At 34.8% G+C, this 27123-nt stretch overlaps 2 protein-coding genes across 7 annotated transcripts in view; one reads left to right on the top strand and one right to left on the bottom strand.

The window, feature by feature from the left end:
- The window catches only part of LOC137656675 (adenylate kinase isoenzyme 5), a 143274-nt gene extending 118134 nt beyond the window's left edge, over window positions 1-25140 (top strand). For 2 of the 3 annotated variants that reach the window (XM_068390871.1, XM_068390862.1), the window contains 10 exons: window positions 44-109; window positions 2137-2199; window positions 10935-11117; window positions 11731-11836; window positions 12098-12214; window positions 16586-16785; window positions 18418-18531; window positions 19580-19762; window positions 20413-20504; window positions 22239-25140. In XM_068390871.1, the coding sequence (XP_068246972.1) occupies window positions 44-109; window positions 2137-2199; window positions 10935-11117; window positions 11731-11836; window positions 12098-12214; window positions 16586-16785; window positions 18418-18531; window positions 19580-19762; window positions 20413-20504; window positions 22239-22404 (1290 nt within the window). In that variant the 3' untranslated portion in view covers window positions 22405-25140. The remainder of the gene's footprint in view (window positions 1-43; window positions 110-2136; window positions 2200-10934; window positions 11118-11730; window positions 11837-12097; window positions 12215-16585; window positions 16786-18417; window positions 18532-19579; window positions 19763-20412; window positions 20505-22238) is intronic. The other variant, XM_068390880.1, reaches the window with a different exon arrangement.
- LOC137656626 (uncharacterized) overlaps window positions 1-27123 on the bottom strand; it is a 265028-nt gene that overhangs the window by 222446 nt on the left and 15459 nt on the right. The window contains exon 2 of one of the 4 annotated variants that reach the window (XM_068390823.1): window positions 16633-16722. The exons of the other annotated variants lie outside the window; for them this stretch is intronic. The gene's annotated coding sequence lies outside the window, so the exon portion shown is untranslated. The remainder of the gene's footprint in view (window positions 1-16632; window positions 16723-27123) is intronic. 4 annotated transcript variants of the gene reach the window in all.

The raw sequence follows: 27123 nt of genomic DNA, 5'->3' as shown, positions 1-27123 counted from the left end.
GGCCTAACCTGTGTATAATCTTCCAAATGAAATTTCCATTTAGTTGGGCCGACCGACGGGAGCCATTTTACTGGAATGGGACCGGAGAACGCTCATCAGGAACATCGAGGTACATCATTCCAGAATGACCTTAAAATAAGCCATCCAGAGAATGACCTCATTCTATTTCTATCTCCTACACACGTCTGTTCACATGAACAAGTCACACGAGACTGAGCCTTCTTGTTCTGACTCACTTTTCTTCTTTTATTTCATCTCCACTGACTTTTTGAAGATTCAGTCAGCCTTTAGATTTCATTTTATTCGCATTTTTTACATATTTTTTTTTAGTTACACAAAATCGTTGAGTTTAATTCTCAACTTAATTTGTAACGAGTTGCTTGCTCTCTGCAGACCTGGAATACAGTGCGCAGGTTTCCGAAATTATTCTTCCATTCATTATGCTTCTTCTTCATGTATCTCGGTACAAAGCTGAGTATATTTTTACACATATTACATGAAAATCTTACTATATATATATATATATATATATATATATATATATATATATATATATATATATGCTGCTATATTTATACCAGTGTATAGTAGCCTATATATGTATATATACGTATATATATATATATATATATATATATATATATATATATATATATATATATATATATATATATATATATATATAATATTCATTTATTCAATTTCCATACATATATGCATAGATCTATATAAAAACTAATGTGCATAACTTTTGAATTATTTTTCTCTTACTCAGTACCTTGTCACACAAAATGTATGAACAATCACGGAAGAAATAATGTGCCAAATTACTTTACTGTATTCAAACACCTCCATAGAGAATAGATTTTGTTTCGTGTATTTGCAGTAAGCCATGCTATACCTATAATGACGTAATAGCTCTCTAACGATCTGTCGGTAGGCCTGGAGTGACTTCGGTTCTGTGTTGACCTGATATCACTCCACGCTTTTGAAGTCAAATACCAAAGGTGATGTCATCGCCTAAAGGGGAATGATATTTTGCCCAAGGACGTCACGTCCAATATGCAACCCGGAAATTCCGAGTTGCGTTTCTAACGTAATTTAGTAGTTCCTCAATTTATAGACATTTACTAATCCCAGCAATCCTTCTTGACTTTTATTACATCCGGTAATATTCTCATACATTTTTCAAGTTAAAAATATATTCATAAATCTATGAAAGAATTATAAGATGAGAAATTTTTCGATATATGTAAATTAAACGATCGGTATTCCTTTTGAATTGGAGCTGGAAATCCATTTTGTGCGTTTTTGTAATTTTATTAATTTGAATAGGAAACACAATTAACGATCACAAGACATATACAAATTAATAATCAGTAATTAAAAAAAGAGTAATAATTTCAATTACGAATCTGATATGGCATTATTTTAACAACTTTTATAAGTTAGAAGTTTTAACATGAAGATGGATTCAGCAATAGATTTTACTACGTAAATAACATCAACATTTATCAATGTGTCCTTTTTACCCTTACTGTCTGCTGATCTTTGTAATAACCTGGAAAATTTCCACTGACTTGTTTTCCAGTATCCCTCCCTGCTTCGGAGATTTTGGCTTATTAAATCAATAAAAGACATATGTTACATTAAGCTATTGCTTTTAGTATTGTATTCATGGATTTAAAAACAGGTACTAAATACAGGCTATTACTTTAACATACCTAGTATCAATTTGTCAATGACTAGCAATAAAAATGAGGTACTCATAAAAAGGAAAATTCAAATCATAACTTGCATATTTACTTTTTTGATAAATTTACTTAAGAGGTTATAACACCATCATAAGTTATCAAAATTCACATGACAAAAATATTAACTTAGGATATGAAGTTATGCCACGCTGATAAAACTTACTTCAATCTAATTTGAAAAAAAAAATAAATAAATAAAAAAAAATTTAAAAAAAAAATAAAAAACTGACACTGCTAATGTTATCAATCAGAACTTGGGAAACAATATGAACAACCACGAAATGAAATCAGAAGTGACATAATTTCCTATCATGATATTTCCAATAAAACATAAATGATGATATTCCACTGACATCATATATTTCTCATTCATTCACCTAAGTCAAAAATGCGAAGTTATCTCTCTGGGCACGGCTACTCCAAACTGAAAAACACCAGTCCTTTGGTAAGTGATCGACTGACAAAAGAAATGTTATCTGGTTATCTGGAATTGAGTAAAAGGACACTGGTTGATGTTTTCCAAACCTAATGAATATAAATGTAAACACATAAATGGGTGCATAAATGTTCATCAATGTATTTATACGGGAAAGGAATATTTCGATGTACTGAAATTACGGTAATACACGCACACAATGGATGCATGCACTGATGCACACTACTTGCAAAAATACATAGCTGTTACATGTCCCCCTTGTCAACACAGTAATATGTCTTGTTTCATATTGTTGTAAATTCTGATGCCAAAAGAACTTTAACATGCTGTTACATTACATGGAGACGGTACATCGAAAAAGAGATCCACGTTACTTTATATATATATATATATATATATATATATATATATATATATATATATATATATATATATATATATATATATAAATCATCGGCAAACAACAAATGCTGCCGTTTGTAATCCACTGCAGGCCTCAGACATGTCTTTATTAATGACTAGTGTTTGGCCGGTTTTCATCACCACGCTGGGCAGTGCGGATTGGTGATGGTGGGAGATTGTCATCTGATCGCTAACAGAAAACCAACCTAGTATGGGTGGCACTGAATAGTACAGCTTTGTTGATCATGACGTTACGCTATCTTCACCACGTTAAGGTATCCCTATTCAGAAAGGGATATATATATATATATATATATATATATATATATATATATATATATATACACATATATATATATGTGTGTATATATATATATATATATATATATATATATATATATATATATATATATATATATATATATATATATATATATATATATATATATATATATATACTGTATATACAGTATATATATATATATATATATATATATATATATATATATATATATATATATATATATATGTGTGTGTGTGTGTGTGTGTGAGTATAAAGGATGAATTTTTACAAAAAATGGAAGACACAGACACAGACACAGGCTGAAGCATATAACTACACACATCATATGCATGTGTGTGTGTAAGATATAGGAAAAAAATGTCTTAGACTTTTCGCAGAATAAGAGAATAGTAAATAAATTATAAGTCCATCAAGATTGAAGGAGGATTACTGCAAAAGTAATGAAAGATAAGTTTCAGTGCCTATAACGTGGTTATTAGGGTGAATGAAGTGATTGCTAAGCAAAATAAACTTTATATGCATTCTTGATTGTCGAAGCTGAACTGGAATGAAGGGAAATCTCTGAAAGGAGTCATTTGCATAATTTATGTTGAGTAAGAAGTGTTGAAGGGGTCACATATGTAGAGTCCGAATATAAAGTAAAAACATTAGTGGATTTGAAAAGATCGATTAGAGTACTTCGAGTTATTTGGAAAGGTGTTAGGAGAAGTGTGATAAAACAGACAAGATAAGAGAGGGGTACCGTAGACAGGAGGATTATGCTTTGATGGTGAGACTATATATATATATATATATATATATATATATATATATATATATATATATATATATGTACAAAACTATGTTTTCTAGCTTAAATTTCAATATTTGGAAAAATAAGTTTACTTTGGGTGAAATCGCAGCAAGGTTATCATTTGATGTTGATCCCTATCAGTGTAATTTTTTCTATGCTGATCTTCATTAGTGCTAATTATTATAAAAAATTTGGGATGAAACTATGAAACAATATTGTACTACATGATACATCCATGGATACTATTTTTATGCATCTTAATATCTGATCATTTAGTTCAAGAAAATCAAACTTAATACAGACTCTAACATACCAATAAATTTTATTTTATTAGCACTTATATTTTCGTGCATTTATGGAAGATCTTTTGTTAGATTAACGGTAGACCCTCACGTGAAAGAACAATTTGATAATGGGGACTTGTGTCGAAATGGTATACCACTAAGCTATCAAATGGCAGAACGGGGATCGCTCAGCTCAAACCAGCTATAAATGGGTACTGTGCAAGGCACCAGTCGGGTGATAACTGAGAACCGAGGTGAATGCAACTTAACCTTATTATAGATATCGAGCCTGAATACCAGGACTTCCGAGCATGAACGCCACTAAAATTCAAACAAAATTAAACATGATCTATGAGGTTTATACACGTTGGTTTATTAACAGAGCAGGGAATAGCGAGAGATAAGATAAAAAACAAAACCAATGACATAGGCTACATGTGAAATAGGCCACCCCGCTCTTGAGAGGCATACTGTGGCAAGTCATCTGGCAGGCGATATGCAGGTTTTAGGCGATCAGTGCAGACCCAGTCTTCTTTGCCACAAATATTGATGAAGAAAGCCTCCAGCGTATGACGTATCACGAGGAAACGGTCTGTGTAAGGAGGCATTAGCGGTGGCTTGCTATTGTCATTGCACAGGAAAACACGTGTTGCAGAGTGCAGATCTGTCAATATTTCTTGCTTAACTGGGGGCTGGAGATTGTCGGGGGTTGCAGATGGAAAAAAATTCGGCAGAGATGATCAACAGGTCATCAAACACTATATCAATTGCAAAGACATCGAGGACGTCTTTAGCAGTGGTCCTTAGTCCCAGGAGGACCCAGGGAAGCTGGGTAAACCAGTTGGAGTTCTTGCACCGGGATATCAAAGATGCTTTGAGAGTTTGATGAAAACGTTCAACCATTTCATTGGCAGCAAGGTTGTAAGCGGTTGTCTGATGTAGAAATTTGCTAATGATGTCCACAATTGAAAGGTGAAAGTGGTACCCTGTCAGAAGTAACATGCTAAGGGATACCAAATCACACTATCCATCCTGAGAGTAAGGCAGATGTACAAGAGGCGGACATTGCAGTTTCCATGGGAATGGTTTCAGGCCAACGGGTGAACAGACGATGACAATAAATGGGTAACGATATCATTGTGATGCAGGTAGGGGCTCTGCTACGTCGACGTGAATGTGGGCAAAACGACAATGAGAGTGAGGAAAGGTGCCCACTCCTGAATCTGTGTATCAATGTACTTTTGATATTTAGCATGAAAAACTAGCGCAGACCCAATCCTTAGCATCCTTAGGAAGGCTGTACCAAACAAACTTCGTCTTCAGTAGCTGTGCAGTAAATCAGTGCAAAGGATGTGAAAGGCCATGAATGAGATCAAACACCTGTAGAAACCTAGGAGCAGGTATCCACGGTCTATTTCTACCGGTACTGACGTCACAGAGGAAAGTGGCGTTGGAGTCGTCGAAGGGGATGTCATCCCAATGGAAGAATGTGCAGGATGTCCTATATGCTTGGTACTTTGGATCTTTTCGTTGGGCTTCTGACAAAGCTTTATAATCCAATCTCGGCCACGGCAGAGAGATATCGGCATTGACAGGCGGACCAGGCATCGGACTGTCGAGTGAAGGTGTACACCAGAGGCATGTGGTCCATGTAAATGACGAATGGCATACCTTCCAAGAAGTAGAGAAAGCGACAGAGCAAAGTGCACCGCCAGTAATTCGTGGTCGAAGGTAAAGTAGCCGGATTACGCCTTGGACAGTTTTCTACTGAAAAAGCCCAATGGGCAGGGTCAAGTACTGCACCAATAGCGACGTCGCTAGCATCGGTGAAGAGAAGGAGAGCTGCATGTGGAACAGGAAAAGTGAGAGAAGCAACAGTTGATAGGGCATTCTTTGAATTAAAGAAGGGGGCTTCTTAAAGGGGACCCCACTTCAGGTCCTTTAGCTTGCTCTTGAGGGAGGCGTAGAGAGGGCAAGAGTGGCGGCAACAGCTGGTAGGAAACGGTGATAACAGTTAATCATGCCCAAGAATTCTTGCAGTGCTTTGGGAGTTCTGAATGGCTGCTACCTTCTCAGGGAGGGGGTGAACTCCTTCTGTAGTGATGTGGTGCCCTATGAACGATACTTTCTTTGACGCCAAATGTGCACTTGTCATACCGGACTATAAGGAAGGCCGTTCTGTTGTAGGTGGTCGAGCACAATGTGTAGGTGCCAGAGTTGTTCCTCTTTGGTAGGAAGAGAACGCAAGAATGCCGTCCATGTAATATACACAGAAAGGGAGTCACCCTAAGATGCATTGAAAAGTGGCCCCAGCATTATGAAGGCCAAAACAGGAGTAATTGAAGGTTTATGTACCAAAGGGGGTGGTGATGGCAGTCTTGGGGATGTCTTCTGGGTTCATGGGCACCTGATAATACCCCTTAATGAGGCCAAGCATGGAGAGAACCTTCACTTTGTGCAAGTAGGTGGTCACATCTGCAATGTTTGGGAGGGGGAAGTGATCTGGTTCTGTCTGCATGTTCAGGAACCTGTAATCCCCACACGGATGCAGTCATCCTTCTTTAGGACGATGTGTAAGGGTAACGATCATGGTCTTGAGGCCTTTTGGCAAAGGACTATTTCTTCCATTTCGGTGAGCGTTTGTTTAGCGGCTGCAAATCAATCCAGTGCCAGATGCCTGAATCTGGCGAACACTGGGGCACTGTCATCTTAACATGGTGATAAATACCAATGTGAGGAGGTGGGTGCAGGCATCCGTGGGTGCGCTGATGTTGAGAGCGAGATCGGAGGGGGCAGGTTGGAGTGATGTCAAGGAGTACAAATCCGAGTTGACTAACTGACAATGAGCAACATCAACCAGGAAGTGGAAACGTGAGAGGAAATCAACACCGAGGATCGGCAATGTGATGTCAGCAACAAGAAACTTCCAATTAAATTTGGCAGTTCCAAATGATAATGTGAGGGTATCAAAACCATGGGTGGATATTGCAGATCCATTAGCAGCAACCAGGTGGACGTCGGCAGACTACATCGTGTCCTGGAGAGTGGCCTTGGCAGAAGAGAATGACAGGCACCCATGTCTACCAAAAATTGCACACCCATACCTGCATCATGTAAAAAAAGATCAGTGACATGAGAGGCCACCGCCACAAGCGATGGCCTACTTAAAGGCTTTTTGGCCAATGACAACGATTTCGAACATTTCTTTGCAGTAGCCCTGAATCTGGAGGGGTAGTAGCATAATTGAGGCTGATGGGCGTCAGTAAGTGGCTGGAAAGGTCGTTGGTTGGGACGTAAGCGAGAGATGGTATATGTGGGTGGTGGGTGGTTTTGTCAATGCTCCGGCACATCACTGGGTGGGCGTCTGTGTCCTACCGCACTCTCGTCAGTGTCGGTTGATGTTGAATAGTTGTCCTCTTCATCAGAAGTAGAGGCATTAATGGGGGTCTTGAAGGTGGTGAAGTGACTGCTCATAAGGGCATCAACTTTGGTCAGCAGGTCCTCCATGGGTAAAAAATCGACATTGGGGATGACATTGCATACAGGTTCGGGTAGGTGCCGTACCTGAAGGGCAGAAGTAGATTTACTTCACAAGGAGAGCCATCTGCGGCAGGTTGCAGGTAAGCAATAATGGTCATTTCCCTGAGGGTGGCGAGCGAAGCCTTTTGGTCCCCCAGCAGTTGCAAAAAGAGCTGAATAAGTTTGGCTATACGGGCAGCTGGAGATGGTGAGTACTGCTCCAGAAGATATGTTTTGCGAACGGCATGCACTATTGGGGTGTTCCCTTGGTCACAAAGCCAATCTGATATTTCTGAAAAACTTTCCTCAGGGATCGCTGCTAGAATAGTCTGCTTTGGTGCTTGAGTGAGTCACATCCTTAATGCGAACTCGAACCTCCCGCGCTGAAACCAGGCGAATGCATCAGTATTGGCAAAGGACGGTAGTTTCATGGGTGTGGCGTTGATAGTAAAGTCAGTGTTGGAGGGCAACATCATCAAACAGTAAGACACAGCAGTGAGTGGAAAGGCGGGAGGGAGCTGGACACTCCAGTGGTCACCAATGTGCGAGGCGCCAGTTAGGTGATTACTGAGAGGGGAGGTGAATGCAACTGAACTTTATTAAACAGACAGCGAGCTTAAATACCAGGACTTACCAGCATGAACGTCACAAAAACTTAAACAAAATTAAACATAAGCCATCAAGTGCATACAGGTTGGTTTATTAACAGTGCAGGGAAGAGCGAGTGATAGGATAAAAAGCAAAACCGTTACAGTATACGAGCGTTTATGAAACATGCAGTACAGTACCATCATTTGCTTTTGGTAAAATAATGATGTGGAGATACCAACATTAATCCTAAAAAAAATTACTGAGGAATCGGTATGCTGTATCCTACTGATCTCACCCGTTTTCAAGGCATTAGGTCGTATGATGAAATAACACATATATCCATACAAATGCACTAACACACTTTATATATATAAATATATATAATTTATATAAATAAATCTATATATACACATATATATGTATGCATGTATATATATATATATATATATATATATATATATATATATATATATAAATTTATTTTCATATAATCTATATATATGTGTGTGTATATATATTAATACATAAAATAAATTTATACATATAATCTATATATATATATATATATATATATATATATATATATATATATATTCATATTTATTCATATATACAATATGTAATAAAAAGATCGTTCAGGAAGGCAAATGCAACAGTAAATTGCAGTTCAGAGTAAAATTATAACGTCTTTAGCTTATGCTTATTAGCATCAATAACAATGCCAGGAATACACTTCGAGCCTAAAAATACGACTTTTCTTTTAGAACGCGTTGCAAGGCATGAACCTTCATAAGAAACGTCAACGAATCAGGACACACACGTGAAAAAAGAAAATTATGTTATAGCAAATAATAATAGTCAGATTTTACTGCATAACCAGAGAAAAAGGTTAGTAATTGAATACTACATACAAAATCAAAATACAAAAAGATATGCAATAAGCCTGTATGCATGATTCTAAACAAATCAATAAATAATCTTTTAAAAAATCTAAATTATAAATAAGCAAAGATGAGTTTTTTATTGTAACCTTAAGTAGGGGTAACTCAATTGTTAGACTGGAAGGTCAGGGTTATACAATGAGATACCTATTCAAATGCCGTACTTGAAGATGCTCCAACTGCCATATATGTTGGAGTGGATACTATAGTCAGGGTGTGTAAGTGAGAATAAAGTTGTAGGCTACTGGCATGGGGCCATGTAATATCATGACACCTTGACATAATGAGTAAGTTGACTGTCTGCAAGGCAGAGTTACATAAAGTACAAGTACTGTAGGTAATATCAGGAATCTCTTCTTACTCCTGGAAGGAGATCATACATCTACCACGATCTTCTGACGATGATTTAAAACCGTAATATATACAGTTGGACACATGAATTCCTGGTACACTTCTCACCAAAGAAGTGCACCCTGTCACACCATTGCTGCACGGCGAGTAACCAAACAGCTAGCGTAGGGCGAGATGGCAGAGGTGCTGGGGAGGGCTTCAACAGGAACCCGCCATGCAGTGTGGGTGTGACAAGGTGCACTTCCTCAGAGCCAGATTTGCTTAGAATTCCTGTGTATAACTGGACGTGTAACTGCAATATAGATTTACAGACGAGAGTCTGACCGGAGCCACTGCGATAAGTTTACAAAAAATCAATCCATCGACAGTGGGGCGACTTCTGAACCTTTGACATTTATACTTCAGTTGAATGATTAAATGAATCAATCAATCAATCCTAAGTTCCTTTCCTATAACTCCTCTAATCTTGCCCTCTAAACTCAAACATTCAAAACACAGATGAGACGCGAAATAGTACAAATTAGTTCATTATATACATACATATATATATATATATATATATATATATATATATATATATATATATATATATATATATATATAATATATATATATATGTATATATATAGTTCTTAAATTAAATCATTTTGTAACTTACATCCAGGTAAGTTGGTAATTGTTATCTTAAAAGTTAAATTTATCTAAAAATAACTCTAATTGCTTATCCTGCTTCTTCAAATGTTAAATCTGAAATAGATAATACACCTATCTAATTTCCCATGCATTTCGCTTCCCCCCAAATATCATGGACGCAGCTTTTGATGTTCGAGTTATTTTCTTCCTTATTTTATTTCATAACCAGCATGGCTTCTTTTCTTTTGCATTTGTGGCTAATGTGATTTTGTAAACTCCAAATTGCATGGTTATTTTGTTATATGAGAAGTTATATAAACATGAAACATTTTTTTTAATTCAAAAGACAGATTTAAAAACTGGTCGTGTAGACTATCAGTCAAAGGAATAAGACGCTAATATATTAATTAAATCATAAAAACAATGAGAATATCTTATTCTGCTAATTCAAAACATCCACATTAATTCTTCAACGCTAATTAAAATTTCAAAATAAATGGAAACACAGTTTGAGATCCCAGGTTTTCCTCAATGTTCTAAATATATATTTATGAACATTGGTATTAGTATCATGTTTTTACTTTTATAATGATGTGGTTATGATGTATTGCCAAAGAATTCCTTACAAATTCATGAAGTATTAATTTTTTTTCTAAAAACTGGCTAACAAGAATTAGTACGGTATACACCCCTATAGTTTCAGGATAGAGGTTCGAAAGTTTCGAAAATACTAAAATAATGAATGTTGCGAATTCAACAAAGATTAAAGGCCCCCTTGCTAATTCCGGAAAACTCTCCAATACAAATCTAATACAAAGAGAACAACAGAAAAAATTTTCTGCCAACACTTCTGACCCCAACCACAAGAGTTTAGGATCGATGGCATCGGTTGCTCTTCATCTAAGAGTGTTCTTGTTTGCCTTCAGTTGGGGAATATCGACGGCGCCATCCTCTTGGACTGGAGAGAATCCACTCTTCTGAACAACCTGGAGGCCGGGGCCAGAATGGGCACCCTCATGCTGGATGCGGCCAGGAAAGAACTCTCCGATTTCCACAACAAAGTCCTCCCCGTCTGCGAGCATTACGATAATCAGGGGCTTCTCTTTGTGGTGAGTTATATCTGCTTGCTTTGTTTTATTCCAATTATAGATAGATTAAACATCATTTTTCAAATTAAATTTCAATGTTCCGTAAATCTTAAATTCCGCTTGATAAATAAAGTCATCCAACGTCTGAAAGATATTTTACTTATCAAAAGGGATTAAATTCTCGGCTTGACAGTTACTTGGGGACATAGTTTCATTTACAAACGGACTGGAACTTTTAAATTTCTGTAACTGGATTTGCCATAATTTTTTATGATTGCATTTCATTTATAATTTGGCAGTATGTCACCAGTGAGAGGAGAGATTGAACTTCTTTTCTTTTCATATTATCAAATCATCTATAAATATCAATAACATCTGAGAGAGAGAGAGAGAGAGAGAGAGAGAGAGAGAGAGAGAGAGAGAGAGAGAGAGAGAGAGAGAGAAGTAGTAGCAGTATCACATATAATCGTCTGGCAGATCCTTTGGAAAAGACAACTTCTTGAGAAACGCGTAATATGTGAAAACGTAGTTCAACCACATCAATCACAAGAAAGCAAAGATATGCACAAATTCGTGTATCAGGTTTCTCATTTCTATTCCATTTCTTTTGAAAATTTACGTTTCTTTTAATCAGGTATCTGGAGAGAGAAGTCACGAGGCTGTGTTTCGCGATGTCCAGAGAGCCCATGCCAAAATCTTGGAGCCTCGAACGCTGCCTCCACCGTCTAGGGCATCCGTCGGTGGGTATAAGGGTAACATCTAATTAAGTGTGTTTTCTTCCACCTCGTAATTTTAGTTAACTCACTCTCAAATAATGGCCTGCTAAAGTAAAGGTCTGATAGCGTCACAATGGAAATTATTATTAATACGTTGAAGATATGTTACTCGATCGCTTCAGTATTTTGTGCAATCATATGCAGGATATCCTTATCTCTGTTCATTTAACTATATCTTTATTTATGCATTAAACTAAATATCTAAGCATTTATTAATTTCTGTAGGGTCCTACAGAGAGTACAGAAACATGGTGCCAATGGGACAGAACAAGGCTCTCTCCGCATCTTCCATCAACATCAATCCGGATGAATCACAGCTTCCTCCTTGTCTTTTGTTTATGGGTGAGTTTCCGTGAAATATTTGGTTGCAGAAATTGGTGCTGCTACTAAAAATGAGGAAACCCGAGGCATTTTGAATCTCAATTATAAATTCATGGTTATCACCTAATTTTGCTCTCTTTTGCATTTTAATGAGTGATACCGGCAAATTATATGTACCCTACAGATTGAATCTAGTTTTCATAAAAAGCTCTAACACGCCAGTACTGATAATGAAGAAACTTTTCTATGCAAAATGCATAAATGTGAATAACAAATACACGAGAGAATTGAATTTATGCTTTCACTCTCTTTCTGTCATACTTCTTGGTGCCTTCGAAAACTGACAAGGATGTCATGATCAGGTTCAAGATGGGTGGGGGCATATTCAACCTGCAACGGTTGAAGGCACCAACTAGAATGAGGTACATCCTAAGGATGGCACTTCTCTTTCATGATGGCTGGGCTTAACCCAGACCAGAACCCCTATCACATCTATGCATGGATGCCGTGGATGGCTGCATAGAGTACGGACATGACAGCAGAGAAAAGACGGGTAAAAGTCACCTTGCACTTGGAAACTGCAAGAGTGAGAGAGAAAACAAGAAGAACACAGAGCCAGGAAGGAGATACGGATGCTGCGGTTAGAGTACGGATCATGATTGACGGAGGCAGTAAAGAAAGATCACGGGGCCGGCATATACAACAGAGATTTTGTTCATCAACGAACTTTTGCTCATCCGCACGGATTGGCCAATTCACTGGAGCATACAATCCTTTTAATATTTGCCTGTGGATGCCGGCGGATCACAGCAGACATACACATGGACACCTCGGAGACAGTACGCATACAGTATGGATACCTCCCAGATCTTGGCCGATGCTCTATCTGCAACCATCTGCGGTTTCCGTGAACAGGTGTGATAGGCATTTAACTTCATTACAGTCAACAGTTCCTCTAGAGCTGTCACTTGCCATGACTTATCATCAGTATCAAGAAGACCAATGTATTTTCTAGGACAATGCCAGGAGTACCACTTCGCAATCTTTTTATCAATATCAGTGACAATCGACAACTAGTTCTATTGCAGAATAGAAAATTAGGCCACTGCCTGCGTCAGCAAAGCCAGAGCTCCATTTAACGGACTCTAGGATTGATTGTGGGTAGACTATGGACAAGGTTCAGCGCTAAGATTGCAGTCTACGCATATTGGTTGATCACCTTATCATAAAATTATAAGACCTAGGCATGGTACCTAAAGTACCTGAAGAAACTTGAACGGTTTTACATGTCTTGTCAAGACCTGCAACACGTTATGGAAGAACAAGATACCGAACTGTGAAATCTTCGAATACTGTAAGGTCACCGGAATCGAAGTTTTACTCGTGAGGGCACAACTAAGTCAAGTCATGAAGTTCACGTCAATCGTATACCTACCCAAAGCACTGATACATGAAGAATGCAACCAAATCTATCATTCTCTGGGGGAGAGATGCAAGAGATACAAGGATGGCTTCAAGACCTGTTACCTCATCATCAAGGTAACAGAAAGAGCTGGATAGCAGAAGACCAGCAATGAATGTCGAGAGAGCTTTAACCAAAATTAAATTGAGGAGAAACGAAAGTGTCAGCATGCAAATTTCAGTTAAAGCACATGATCAGCCACCACATGTATATGAATTTATCTGTCCAGACTACCAGTATTAGTGCCCTTCCCCTATCAAACTTTTCATCTCCCTATAACACTCATCCACATGTAATAGTCATTTAATATATTTTAATATATCATGTAAGAAATCTACTTTAATGGTCTACGAGAAGGCTATATATATAAGAAAAGACCCACCAATGCCCAACTGTTTGAGTATGAAAACAAGGACCTCATGATTAACATGGTCAAAGGCCGCACTAAAATGAAGGTCAATCATATGAACTTCCTAACCACAATCATGGAATTTCTGCATAGCATTGGAGATGTAAGAAGGGCACCACATGCTCCAATGCCTTTACGAAAGCCAAATTGCAAACTAGGGAACAGATGATTTCCTTCAGCAAACCTATCAAAACGTTTTGCCAAAAAACGTTCAAAAACTTTAGATAATAAGGGAGTTATGGAAATTAGGTGGTAATCAGCTGGAATTGAGTAGGCCACTAAAGACGACACAATTCATCAAATCATTTGTTCTTTCATTTGACAGCAGCATGCCCTTTCTCTATTCCTGTTTTCTCTTGTTGGCAGCTGTATCGACGTCTGTAAACGTTAATGGGTTTTCTTTCCAGCAAAATTTGTCTATAAAAATTGACAATAGCATTTTCGTGTAAAGTTTTAGTCACTAGAAAGTGCGCTCTCTACATATACAGTATGGGTCTAAGACAATTACCCCCAAGGACAATTCTGCCCCCAGGACAACTACCCTTTAGGGCAACTACCCCTTGAATTCAACAATAGGCATTAAAAGTTGTTACCTTGAGAAAAAAAAAATTCTGATAATAAATGATAAAATTTTAAGGCACAGCTCATGAACAAACATTATCACAGCATCAAGTCGCTTGTTTCCCCCGTTCCTATTAGTTAAAGGAAATTTTTAAAACAAATTAAGATTTTGTTTTGATAGAAATATTCAATAGACAAAAATTATAACAAAAAAAAAAGGCTTAACATTTCATGTAAAATTGTAAATTGTATACAATTCTACGTAAGTGTTTTAAAACATCTCGATTTTCATGATTGTTAACAAGTGATCTCATTCGCTTTGTAACATTCTAATAGAAAACTCTTGATCAAAACCAGCTGCATACTGAGCCAGCTTTATTTGTTTTAAAGCTTGTCTCATTTAATAAACGTTAGAAATATCCAAATGTTAGAGTGACAGAAACCAGCATTTGCTAAACACCTCCTGTGCTTTGCATGTCTCACATTCACAGACACTGTTGTCTAAATCCTTTTGCTTAAGAAACAGGTATCCTTCAAACACTAGCTTTTATTTTCCTCTTTCCTTTGTAATAAATTCCATATTTATTTTGGGATGTAACTTCTGTAAAATATTCGAAGAAATTTTCGACCATGATCTTAGTCTGGAGAAAGTTGACATTGTTATAAGCAACCGAGAGTGTTAAACAGGGAATAATACGAGTTCTAAAAGTGGCTGAGAGTTTTAAAAGATCATTTGACGACTTTTGGACGTTATAAACAATAATAATTATTATAAGTAAGGTTAAAATCATAACTTTAACCGACTATTGTTGAATTCAAGGGGAGGGTAGTTGTCAAAAGGGGTAAGTGTCCTCTGGGACTAATTGTACTGTAACGATCGTGTCACTATTCAACGGAAATTTAGAACTATTATGAATTGCAATCTTTAGCTGCAAATTTGTGAGTTATTGAATTCTATCCAATAATCCTCCGTCGTTAATATAAGGAAATCTTACTTTTCAAATGGGACAGATCTGTAAGAGTCGAATTCAACTTATAGGGCCGAATAATCTCCCTTGTTTTAATAAAATACTTTTCACATTGTTATTTTCTTTGTTAATTTTTGTTCCCTTTAAACAGGCTATTCCTTTAATCTTGCCCATTTCCAGTCAACTCTTGTCAATATCCTTTTATTTGAATAACAATTTTGCCCTCTTATCATTTTCATTTTTGTACTTTATGAAAAGTGATTACTTTTAATTCTAAAATGAACTTTTGAAATCAAACTAAAAACTAAAAAAATCAATCATTCATCACCAATGATGATATTTTTAAGGTCTAATATTTGAATGAACACAAAGAAAGAGTATAAGAATTATATCACCAACTACATATGACACAATAAATAAAAAACGACACGAATTATAAAAAAAAATACTAAACTAGATCAAAGCTGTGTGAGCTAAAATGTTCTCAATCCTAAACTGAATCTCCACATGAGCGTAAATGAGTAGCTGTTAATTTGCAATGTGTTTTGTATATATATATATATATATATATATATATATATATATATATATATATATATATATATATATATATATATATATATATATATATATATATATATATATATATATATATATATATATATATATATATATATCCTTTCTTTCTTTCCAACTGTTATCCCTACATTAAGGGATCAGTTGCCTGATACGCCCTCTCTATTGCCTTCTATCAAAAGCATCCTCTTCCACCAAACTTCATGTGTCTCTGTGCGTATATATATGTATGTATGTATGTATGTATGTATGTATGATAATGAATAAAAGAAGTTAAGACGGATGATAAAGCATTATAAATACGATCAATTACACCACGAATAGCAAATGTAGTGTAAATTGGTTTTGAAGAACAACAGTGTTCAATAATAAAATATAGTTGATGAAACTTCCATAAGCAGTTCTGACCATTGCAGGTGGCCCTGGGAGCGACAAGTGGCGAATAGTCAGCGGAATTACCTACCTCTACCCTGGATGGGCATGTTTGGGCATAGGGCAGCTCCTCCGAGATCACGTGACCAGATGGAAAGAGGACCCTGAGTCGTACAACGACCTGCCCGAGGAAAAAGTCCTTATGATTCAAAACCTCATGAAGAAGGGAGAGCTTGTTCCTCAGGTATGGACGCTCGGGGAAAATATTTAACCCCACACATGATGGGTAACAAATGAAATCTTAAACAAAGTTGTACATTTGATTTTGTAGGTATAGTCACATTCTTGTTTACTGTTTAGATTGTCTGTGGTATTTTTGCTTAAATAATATGAAAATGATTTTATATTTTACTTGTAATACCACACTTTTGGTGTGACTATAATGATATTTCTCTGGTCGTGAATCTAACAAGTGCATGACTGAAGTGAGATGTTAATGATATCCATAATTTAAATGATACATTAAATCGATTATGTAGAAATTAACGCATGCAATGGCCGACGGAATGCGTAACCCAGATCCTTTATTTCTGCAAATCCTCAAAGAGAGATAGGACAAAATTCTATAAAATAGCTCAAAGGCATAGAAAAACATTTGATTCAAAGGCCTACTTAATTGAGAGGGTTTAACCGGCTGGGTTCCTTTCAACTTTCGCAAAAATGGGAATACATCAAAATTTGACCTTTCCTAACCTAAATTAAGTACTACACAACCTCAGGCAAGTAATTTCACACATGATCAAGACTATAATGTAAAAAAAAAATAAAGAAAGAGCTTAATCTGAAAATAATTATTAGTTTCCAGAAATCAAAGAAAAGAGAAGTTTAAGCGAGTGGCATAGTTTGACAGTAATTTGAAAGTAACAGAAAATTATTTGAATAATTCATGAATAATATTTTGTTTAGATTACAAACGTTAACAAAAGTAACTTAACCGAACCTATTTCAGTATTGATCACTCATTCTTTACCCGCGCTAGTTGCATAGCCAGATTTACAAAACCGCGAAAGAAGCACGTTTATGACACGGCCCAAGTGCTAAGAGTATGCTATTTTCTTCTAGATTTAGTAATCTTCTTCACAAAAGAACCCTAATAACAAGAATCTTGGAGATGAAATTTTATCACTGATAGTTTGTTGTCGGATCATTTTCATTTTTAATAATATTTTAAATTTAAAGGAAATCTAACCTTAAATTTTACTTCTATGCACTAACTTTGCTTAAGCCAAATATGAGGAAAATAATTTTTTTATATATCTAAAATTACTTTTATAACTAAACTATGAAATTGTGTTGACCCAATATTACTTTTGATACATATATGCAAATTATACTAAATACATGTTCACAGTTAAAATGGCTGTATAATAAATGAAAAATTAGAATTACTAAACGCTTACTGATATACCTTTTAATCTTTGTGGATGTTAGAAATAGAGAACCAACGTATATCATAAGCATATTCTGCTTTGACTAGTTGAAACTGTTCCCCTATAGCACCTTAAGGTACAGCTGGACGCAGGAGTTCTTGGTACACCTCTGAAAAAATGCACCATATAACACCCTTAATGTGAGGAGAGTAACCAAACTGATTGTGTAGAGTGAGATGACAAAGCAGGTGTGGAGGGCTAAACACAAGAACTCGTCAAGCAGTATGGATGTGTCAGGGTGCACTTAGCACGAGGTGTCTCAGAAATTCCTGTGTCCAAATGTACATCACCAACACCTCATCAATATGAAACTTTTGAGTCTGTCAGAGATCACACCTTCTCATTATTTCATAAGTTCAGTAACTGAACTATTTCTTCCTTTGCAGGACCTCATCCTTAAGATCCTAAAAGAGTGTTTGGAGGCGTTGAAGTCTCACGAGGGCATTGTCATCGTAGGATTCCCGAAGGACGTTATACAAGCGCAGACCTTCGAAGAGGAGGTAAAACCATACCGTACTGAGCAAGATATACATATATATATATATATATATATATATATATATATATATATATATATATATATATATATATATATATATATATATATATATATATATATATATATATATATATATATATATATATATATATATATATATATATATATATATATACTGTATATATAAGGTCGAGTAAATACATATATGAGTTTGCTTTGAAAACAAATTAATTAGCATCTTTTCGACTATAACTAACAGTATTACTGGTGGTAGGATGGTTTAAATAAAGCTCACATCATACCATCAAGAGCCATTCCCTAAAGATATTAAAGGCCTAGATTAAACCTCTGTACATAGATTAAGCAACATAAACGAAAGTTATATTTTCTTTAGTAATCCACTTATTATATAGAGCAAAATACAATAGGAGGCTTCCCTATACTTTATCAAAGGTGTCATTCACAGCTATATTATTTCATTAACAAATTCAAATACCCAGGACATTATTTTTTTGTAAATATTTAATTTATTTACCCGTGTTAGTCTTTTTATATGACCTAAATATTCAGATGTATTGTCTTTCTTTGCCAGGAAACGCATCATTCCCAAAGCCACGGTTTTCCAATAAATCAGTATATATGATATATATATATATATATATATATATATATATATATATATATATATATATACAGTATATATGTATATATATACACATATATTTATTCATACCTGATATATACATATATGTATATATACATACTTGATATATATAATATATATATATATATATATATATATATATATATATGTATATATATATATATATATATATATATATATATATATATACACATATATATATTTATATATATATATACATATATATATATATATATATATATATATATATATATATATATATATGTATGTATGTATGTATGTATGTATATCAAATACGAATATATTTGTATCTATAATACAAATATTCTCTATTTATAACCTACGAGATGTGAAAAAAAATGTCTTTCAGTCAATAAATTTTCAGTTCCACCAAATTGCTCCTCTGCTGCTGATCGACTGTTCGGAGTTGGAATTGGGGAGAAACTTGGGTAGGAGAGAGAACCGACTGGACGACAACGTAGCAGCCGCTAGAAGACGTTTAGCCATCTACCGAGATGTCACTTTGCCTATGCTTAAGGCCTTCGATGAAAAAAATCGATTAAGAATAGTGAGTGAGGAATTCTTAATGTTGATTTTACTAACATCCAAAGATGTCTTTACTTATGATATCTTCAGAAAAATTTATTTCGCGTTAGGTACTTGCATTTGATGGCATTTTGTAATTAAATTGTAAATATAAATGATTCTCGTACTCTTGAGCCATTAGCCACAGCCTCTAATAGCATATGTGGTATAATATACATACATATATATATATATATATATATATATATATATATATATATATATATATATATATATACATGATATATTACATATATAAACATACATATTACACACATATATCACATATATACACAAACATATATATATATATATATATATATATATATATATATATATATATATATATATATATATATATATATATATATATATGCATAAATGTGTGTGGGGGGGAGGAGCGTACTTGTGTGTATGTAAGCATGTGTAAAAATTATTAAAATAAAAATAAGAACGAGTGAAAAAATTGAAATATAAAAAAAAACCAAGACTTGGCCTAGCAAAGCATAACTCGATCGCGAGATACATTCTCTCTCTCTCTCTCTCTCTCTCTCTCTCTCTCTCTCTCTCTCTCTCTCTCTCTCTCTCTCTCTCTCGATGTTTCAAAATACAAAAGAATTTATCATTTCTCAGATTGATGGGGACGCGGATATCGAACAGGTGGAGCGCGAGGTGAAGAGAGCTATCTACGTCGAGACACAGAATCTTACAAGACGTTGCCACAGGTAAGAAATAATTCTATTTTCATTGAGAAGTCTAACTTCATTTCACAGCCATAGGGAACAACAGATAAGACAACTGCAGTAATTAAGGTAGAAAAACTTACAATGATTTCGTAAGATACAGTGGAATTCCTATGCGAATAAACTTGTGTATCTTTACATACGATTACATCTGGATGTGAAATATGTACGCTACCAAGTTTTCTAGAATTCGCAGATATCTAAAATTGAAGATATGAAAACTATTGAATAATGCCTTTCATTGGTTGTAAAAAATTAATGGGATAGCTAGTTATTTTACGGTGATTAATATAGTGTCATTGTTGTTATACTGTAAAATATTCGGTAAGATACTGATTCAAGAACTTTCGGACATTTCAAGAATTTAACTCAAGTTTTACGACAATGAAATATATTTCAAAAGAGTGGTATATTGTAGTAGCATCCAGATTTCGTATGTTTACAAAAATATCTGCTCTGCCCTTCTGTTGCACCAAGTCTCAAATTAGGACTCGTATAATAATGATCTCTTCGGTGAATTTTGGTGATGTAGAAATTGTTAAAATATTCATAAATGGCAGTTACATTTGGGGGCTTAATGTTTGTTGGTAATAATATTTAGGGGCTTAATATTTGACAGTGCTCTGTAAGTAAATTCTGGAAAAGTAAGATTCTATGGAGTTTACTTGGCTTCTTTAAATCATTGCTGTCTAGGCAAATAAATATACTTATTTTATGGGAAAGAGATTTTAAACACACGTGTAAAAGCCAAAGGCCACTAAATATTTTAGGAATATGGACATAAATTTTTAAAAGATAGAACACATAACTTGAATATTTCTCTTAACTGAATTCGAGTAACAATTGTTTTCCGTCGTGGGCATGTTTCCGATTTTAACTATGGAAACGTACCTTGCGATTTAGTCTCCAATGTAATAAATTAATATTTTGTGAGTGTTTTTTCATGTTCATTCGTGAAATCTGGGTAATGGGTATGTTCAAAGAAATATTGTTTGGGAATCATATACTTTACTTGTGGCCTTCCTAATCTGGTGAAATTTCGGAAGTTCAAACTATTTGTAACTGCTTTTCTGTTGAACAGGTTGACATAATTCTTGTTTTATAGTTTATAAATAACAGATCTATTTTAACAGTGTTATTGATCTTAGATATTTAGTATTTCTTGCTCACTGCTTATATACAGTATAGATTATTTTCCATTTCCTTATTTTCCTGTTGGAGCACTTGGGTTATAGCATTTTGCTTTTCCAACCAGTGTTGCAGCTTAGCTAGTAACAATAACAAAAATTATGATGATAATAATAATAATAATAATAATAATAATAATATTAATAATAATAATAAAAATAATAATAATAATAATATCTTGATGTAAATTATGACTGCTATCAATGAGCTATTCCTCTAATTTCAAACACATAGTTTATATATATATATATATATATATATATATATATATATATATATATATATATATATATATATATATATATATATATATATATATATATATGCATATATATATATATATATATATATATATATATATATATATATATATATATATATATATATATATATATATATATATATATATATATATATATATATATATATATATACTGTACAGTATATATATGCGCAAATATAGAGGTTAACAATTCAATCTTCTATCATTTTAATAATTTTTCAATTTATTTATTATTTAATATTCAGACGCAAGGTAGAAGACATCCCCAGCCCGGACCAGGCCAACGGCAACATCCTCTCCTCGACAAACGGGGCTGAACACGACGAGGACCGATCTCTTTCACACGACTTCAGTGACAACGACACAGTGGAAAACATTACGACAGACCAGCTGAAAGCAGAACTGGTCTGACACACGCACAACGACACTGGACGTAAAAGGAAATCTGTGATAAATCAAGCCTCAACCCTCCAAGTAGTCTCAACGGTGGTGTTGATTTTTGTAGAGAGGTCTTGCTGGTGTTGAGTTTTTTTGTAGAGGAACATTAGCCACTTGGGGATATTCGTTGGAAGCTGCTTCGATTTTGAATCCTTTTCGGTTTGAATGTGTACAAAATACTTCATTCCTAGCTGGAGAGGAACAGTATTATGATAAACTACGCGTTTGGGACCTATTTTTCTATGGCTCCAATGGAGATGCAATAGACATGGTCATATTTTTTCTCGCCAACAATTCTGGAACGTGCACAACTCCCCCAGGGGTAAATCTGTGGTCTTTTAAAAAAAAAATGTCTTCAAGCAAACTTCGGTGTATGGAATCATGGCTGTACAACTGTCTAGCTGTAAGGAATTTTAACTTAATTTTAATTCACTTCTTGCTCATAGTACATAACTTATAATGTGTTCGACTATTATTCTTTTTCTTTACTTAGAAATGTGTAGCGGAGATTTAAGCTTATATGTTTTGGTCTCTGAGGCTGATGTTAAGCACAAGAGCAGAGGGTGTATAACTTGAGCTGTTACTTTCCATGCCATACAAATCCAAACGAGAATAATCACATCCCTGGACGATAGGAACAATCCCCATTTTAAAATTTTAAAATTTTTTCTTCGACTTAAGGTAAACCTTGAATTTTTAGGTAAAACTTGAAAGCGCTCAAAACGACGAAAACAGCAATATTTTATCATTTACGGTAAATTTTTAGTCTCAAAACAATATCCTGTGCACAGTCAAATCTGTGAAGATAATTAATTCCAAAATTAATTCGTGAAATATAATTTTTTTTCGAACAGTACAAAAAGGGGGTATGTTAGTAGGTATGTAGGCTATTATAGGGTTAAGAGGTATGAAAGTGCGAAGCTACGTAATTCTGCCTTGAAAAACAAGAAGTTTTGCTTTGCGAGAATCAGACAGACTCGATAATCGGCATCTTCTCACATTCTAAGTGTAGTGGATGAAAAGTCAGTAGAATTAGGATATACGGGATACATTAAACGCCCGTCAGTTGTTGCCTTGTTAAATTATTTCCGTATACAAATTTAGGGTCCCTCAAGGAAGAAAAGTTTTCATTATCAATTTATTCAAATAGCCTGAATCTTTTTTTATTATACATGACGTTATTAGATATTAAATAGAAAAAAGCGCCCAATAGTGACACTGTATCAGCTTTTTAAATACTTTAACATATATGTGACTTCTTTTCATTAATACAATGTTCATTCATAAAATTATAAATTGTAGACTCGGAAAGTGGCCATTCGAAAATTGCGTAATAAGTTCAAGTACAACTAAAACAGAATAAGGACTAACAAAGTATATCTATACATATCAATATTCCTAAAAACTAATAAGATCTAAATTACAAACTAATATAACCTTCATTCATGTCATCATGAAAGGCAAAGATATAAGCATTAGATGAATGGCTATAGATGAGACGTAAAATTAAATAGTTTTGATAGGATTGAAGGCTTAAAAGGAAAGAAGTCTCCTGCTTTGATATTTCTTCCATGCAGAGGGAACTGATAAAGTAGCAGTGTCTCAATTGGTTCATACAGACAGCTGGTAACGCAGCATGGTGTCATAATTGGTTTCTACAGACAACTGGTAAAGCAAAAGGTTGCCATAATTTCATACAGACATCTAGTAAAGTAGCATGGTGCCATAATTGGTTCATACAGACAGCTGGTAAAGCAGCATGGTGCTATAATTCGTTCATACAAACAGCTGGTAAAGCAGCATAGTGCCATAATTGGTTCATAAAGAGGCATCTGGTAAAACAGCATGTTGCCATAATTCCATACAGACAGCTGGTAAAGCAGCATGGTGTCATGATTGGTTCATACAAAGGGAGCTGATAAAGCAAAATTGTGTCATGATTGTCTAAATCTGGAAGAAAAAAATAATGGTGAAGGGAAAATTAAAACACATTTTGAAAATTGGAAGATTATGGGATTGAGCTTAAGGAGATCTATTTTGAGGTCGTAAAATGCAAACCCCAGGTACCAAACAGATCAATCCAGGATAGATGATTTCCATCCAGTCACTTCAGATGTGGCAAACACAAGACACCTTATAAAGACTCATCAAGAAGGTTAACTTACAAAGCCGTAATTCAATACAGGAAAAGTTACACAGTTCAGTAGCCACCATGGCCATTTTCATATTTCATTTCGATCATATGACAGGAACATACAGAAAAGATAATCGGCGTATCTTGAATGACTACAAAATTTCTACAGCAGCTTGGCTAATAATAATAATTTCTTGCAGCGAGCTAGATTGAAACCGCCCGTCTCCGTAGGTTAGGTATCGATATATACTAAGGAAAATTTTCTCGTACTAAAGGTTTACTCTGACGTACAGTATCAATGGGGAAAAAAAACTGTCTGAATAGGGACTCTTCATTTGGTGACACAATCCTTCCACTCAAAACTGTGAGAGAATAAAGCGCATGCATAGTTTTTTTAGGGGTGTTTCATCATTATTATTATTGGGGATATATACTGTTATGCCTTAATATACCGATATAACTAAATATCTTTTGAGTCATCTACTGTTTATATATTCGAAAGTAGGTTCTTTAAGAACGCAAAAAGTTTCATTCTTATGGTGTAAGGGGAAACATACTAAGGCATTAGTTATTCAGGAACTTACTTGGGTTTGATTCATAGAAAAGCCACTTTTGTGATAATGATCTTTCCCCAAAAAAAAAAAAAGGCCCTTCAACTGAAAACAAGAGGAAAGCAAAATCACAAAAAAAGTTGGCGAAAAAGTAAAGGAAAACTTTTCGAAAACTGACTGCAGCTTATATGAAAAAGGCTTCTAGTATTCTTTGAAATTGCTATTCCATAACAATAATCCATAAAATACCAAAATAAGCTGCATATAAGCAGAGAAAAGTAAGGATGGCGTTTGTGAAAATGGTACTAAAGTCATTGTAAGGTATAGATAGCGAAGAAGTAACTATAAACTGTTCAGGTACAATTGAAATGGCCAAATATTTTCTCTCCATATTACAACGCTAGCTATCAACAACAATTAAGTTCCAAATCACATCGAGATTGCAATAAAGTAAAGGCTAATTAATGAGAAACGAAATGGGGAAAATGTAAAATAGCATAGTTAATACTGTCTCTTCAAATTAACCTCGATCCAATTTTAGTAATAGAAATAGAAAATACTGGACAGAGGGGTACCTTTTTAGGACTGACAAAATTAAATACAAGAACATTACATGAAAAATAACTTGGATATACGTAAAAACAAAACATTCATTAACCTTTGTAGCTAAATGGGTTAGAGGTGTTTAGCTTAACTACTAAATTCCTGATAGAACTTCATTACTTTTTCATAAATCTTTAAGGAGAATAATAGGAAAAAAATTAACATTTCCTTTGAAGATAGTTACATAACTATTTATTTCTTCAAGAAAAGCTTTGCAATTTCTGCCTTCTGCGCTTTTACATTGTTTGTACAGTGAACATCAGATTCACACTGCTATTCTCATTTCTATATAGTGCTTCATTTAGAAGATCTAGAGTATTAGACAAATGAGTAAGGTAAAAGGCTGTAAGAGTACATGTGCCAATATTTCTATCCAGTGAGAAGAATTTTAACCCTACAAAAACAAACCCAAGCTCTTTCTCAGGAGATTCTTTTGAACGAAATACGGCAAATCGTTTATTTTACAAAGTAATCTTTACCTGTGCATTATGGCTCGCTTCATACGAGTGGTTCGAGGTCCGATGCGGATTTTGTTCGCGTGGATTAGAAAGCAATGAAGAACAATGGGCCTTTCACCGGCTAACCGCTCGGAAGAATTTCCGAGCAGCAGTAATTTACTAGCCTTATGCACTGCTAACCCGCGAGTTTCAAATGTAGTGGCTTATAGAAACTACAAGGCCACTAGGGGGAAAATCCGCTCGTAAGAAGACATGCCTCCTCGCGAGCGAAAATTTTCCCGTGTTAAAATATCCTCTCGTGTGAAGCGAGCCAAAGAGGCACTGGTTGTGTTGCAACCTCCACACTTTCTTGCTTCGACTCATTTCGATTAACTTCCGTGTTTCGTCCGAGACAAAGATTTCAGAATGTACAACGAAACTGGAAGACTTATTCACCAAGTTATTGTTTTATTTTTTTTTTTTTTTTTGCACATAAATAGAAATATTCCCATTTTAGTGTCCTAGAAGACGATAATTAGAGAACTTTGAGTATTAAAATGCAGATATTGTTTCCTTTTAAGAAAATATTACGTCTTTTCTGCTCGACGCATATAGGAACGTTAAAATAATAGAGTTCTTAGTGACTTAGGTCATGAATTCTTACGAAGATGGTACATCTTACCTATCAAGTAAGTCACAACGTACGACAATGCAGGTGGATATATATTCATCTATCTTTTAGTACACTTTTGCATAACTTTTATAAATATATAAGTAGTTTTTCGAAATACAGGTATGCAAATTTCTTGGGCACCAGAATCCAAGAAAACTATACACAGAATGATTCCTTGTATTTGATATCTGCCATTTATTAGTTAGAGAAATTAGTATCTACAGTTCATCCTAAACACTTTACTTTTGAGAAGATAATTAAGATATTGTAAAAACAAAAAAATTAAATATTTCC

The sequence above is a fragment of the Palaemon carinicauda genome, chromosome 1 (genome assembly GCF_036898095.1).
Source record: "Palaemon carinicauda isolate YSFRI2023 chromosome 1, ASM3689809v2, whole genome shotgun sequence".
NCBI classification, from domain to species: Eukaryota; Metazoa; Arthropoda; class Malacostraca; order Decapoda; family Palaemonidae; genus Palaemon; species Palaemon carinicauda.
The sequence above is the reverse complement of the archived record's forward strand: the minus strand, read 5'-3'. Positions and strand labels throughout refer to the sequence as shown.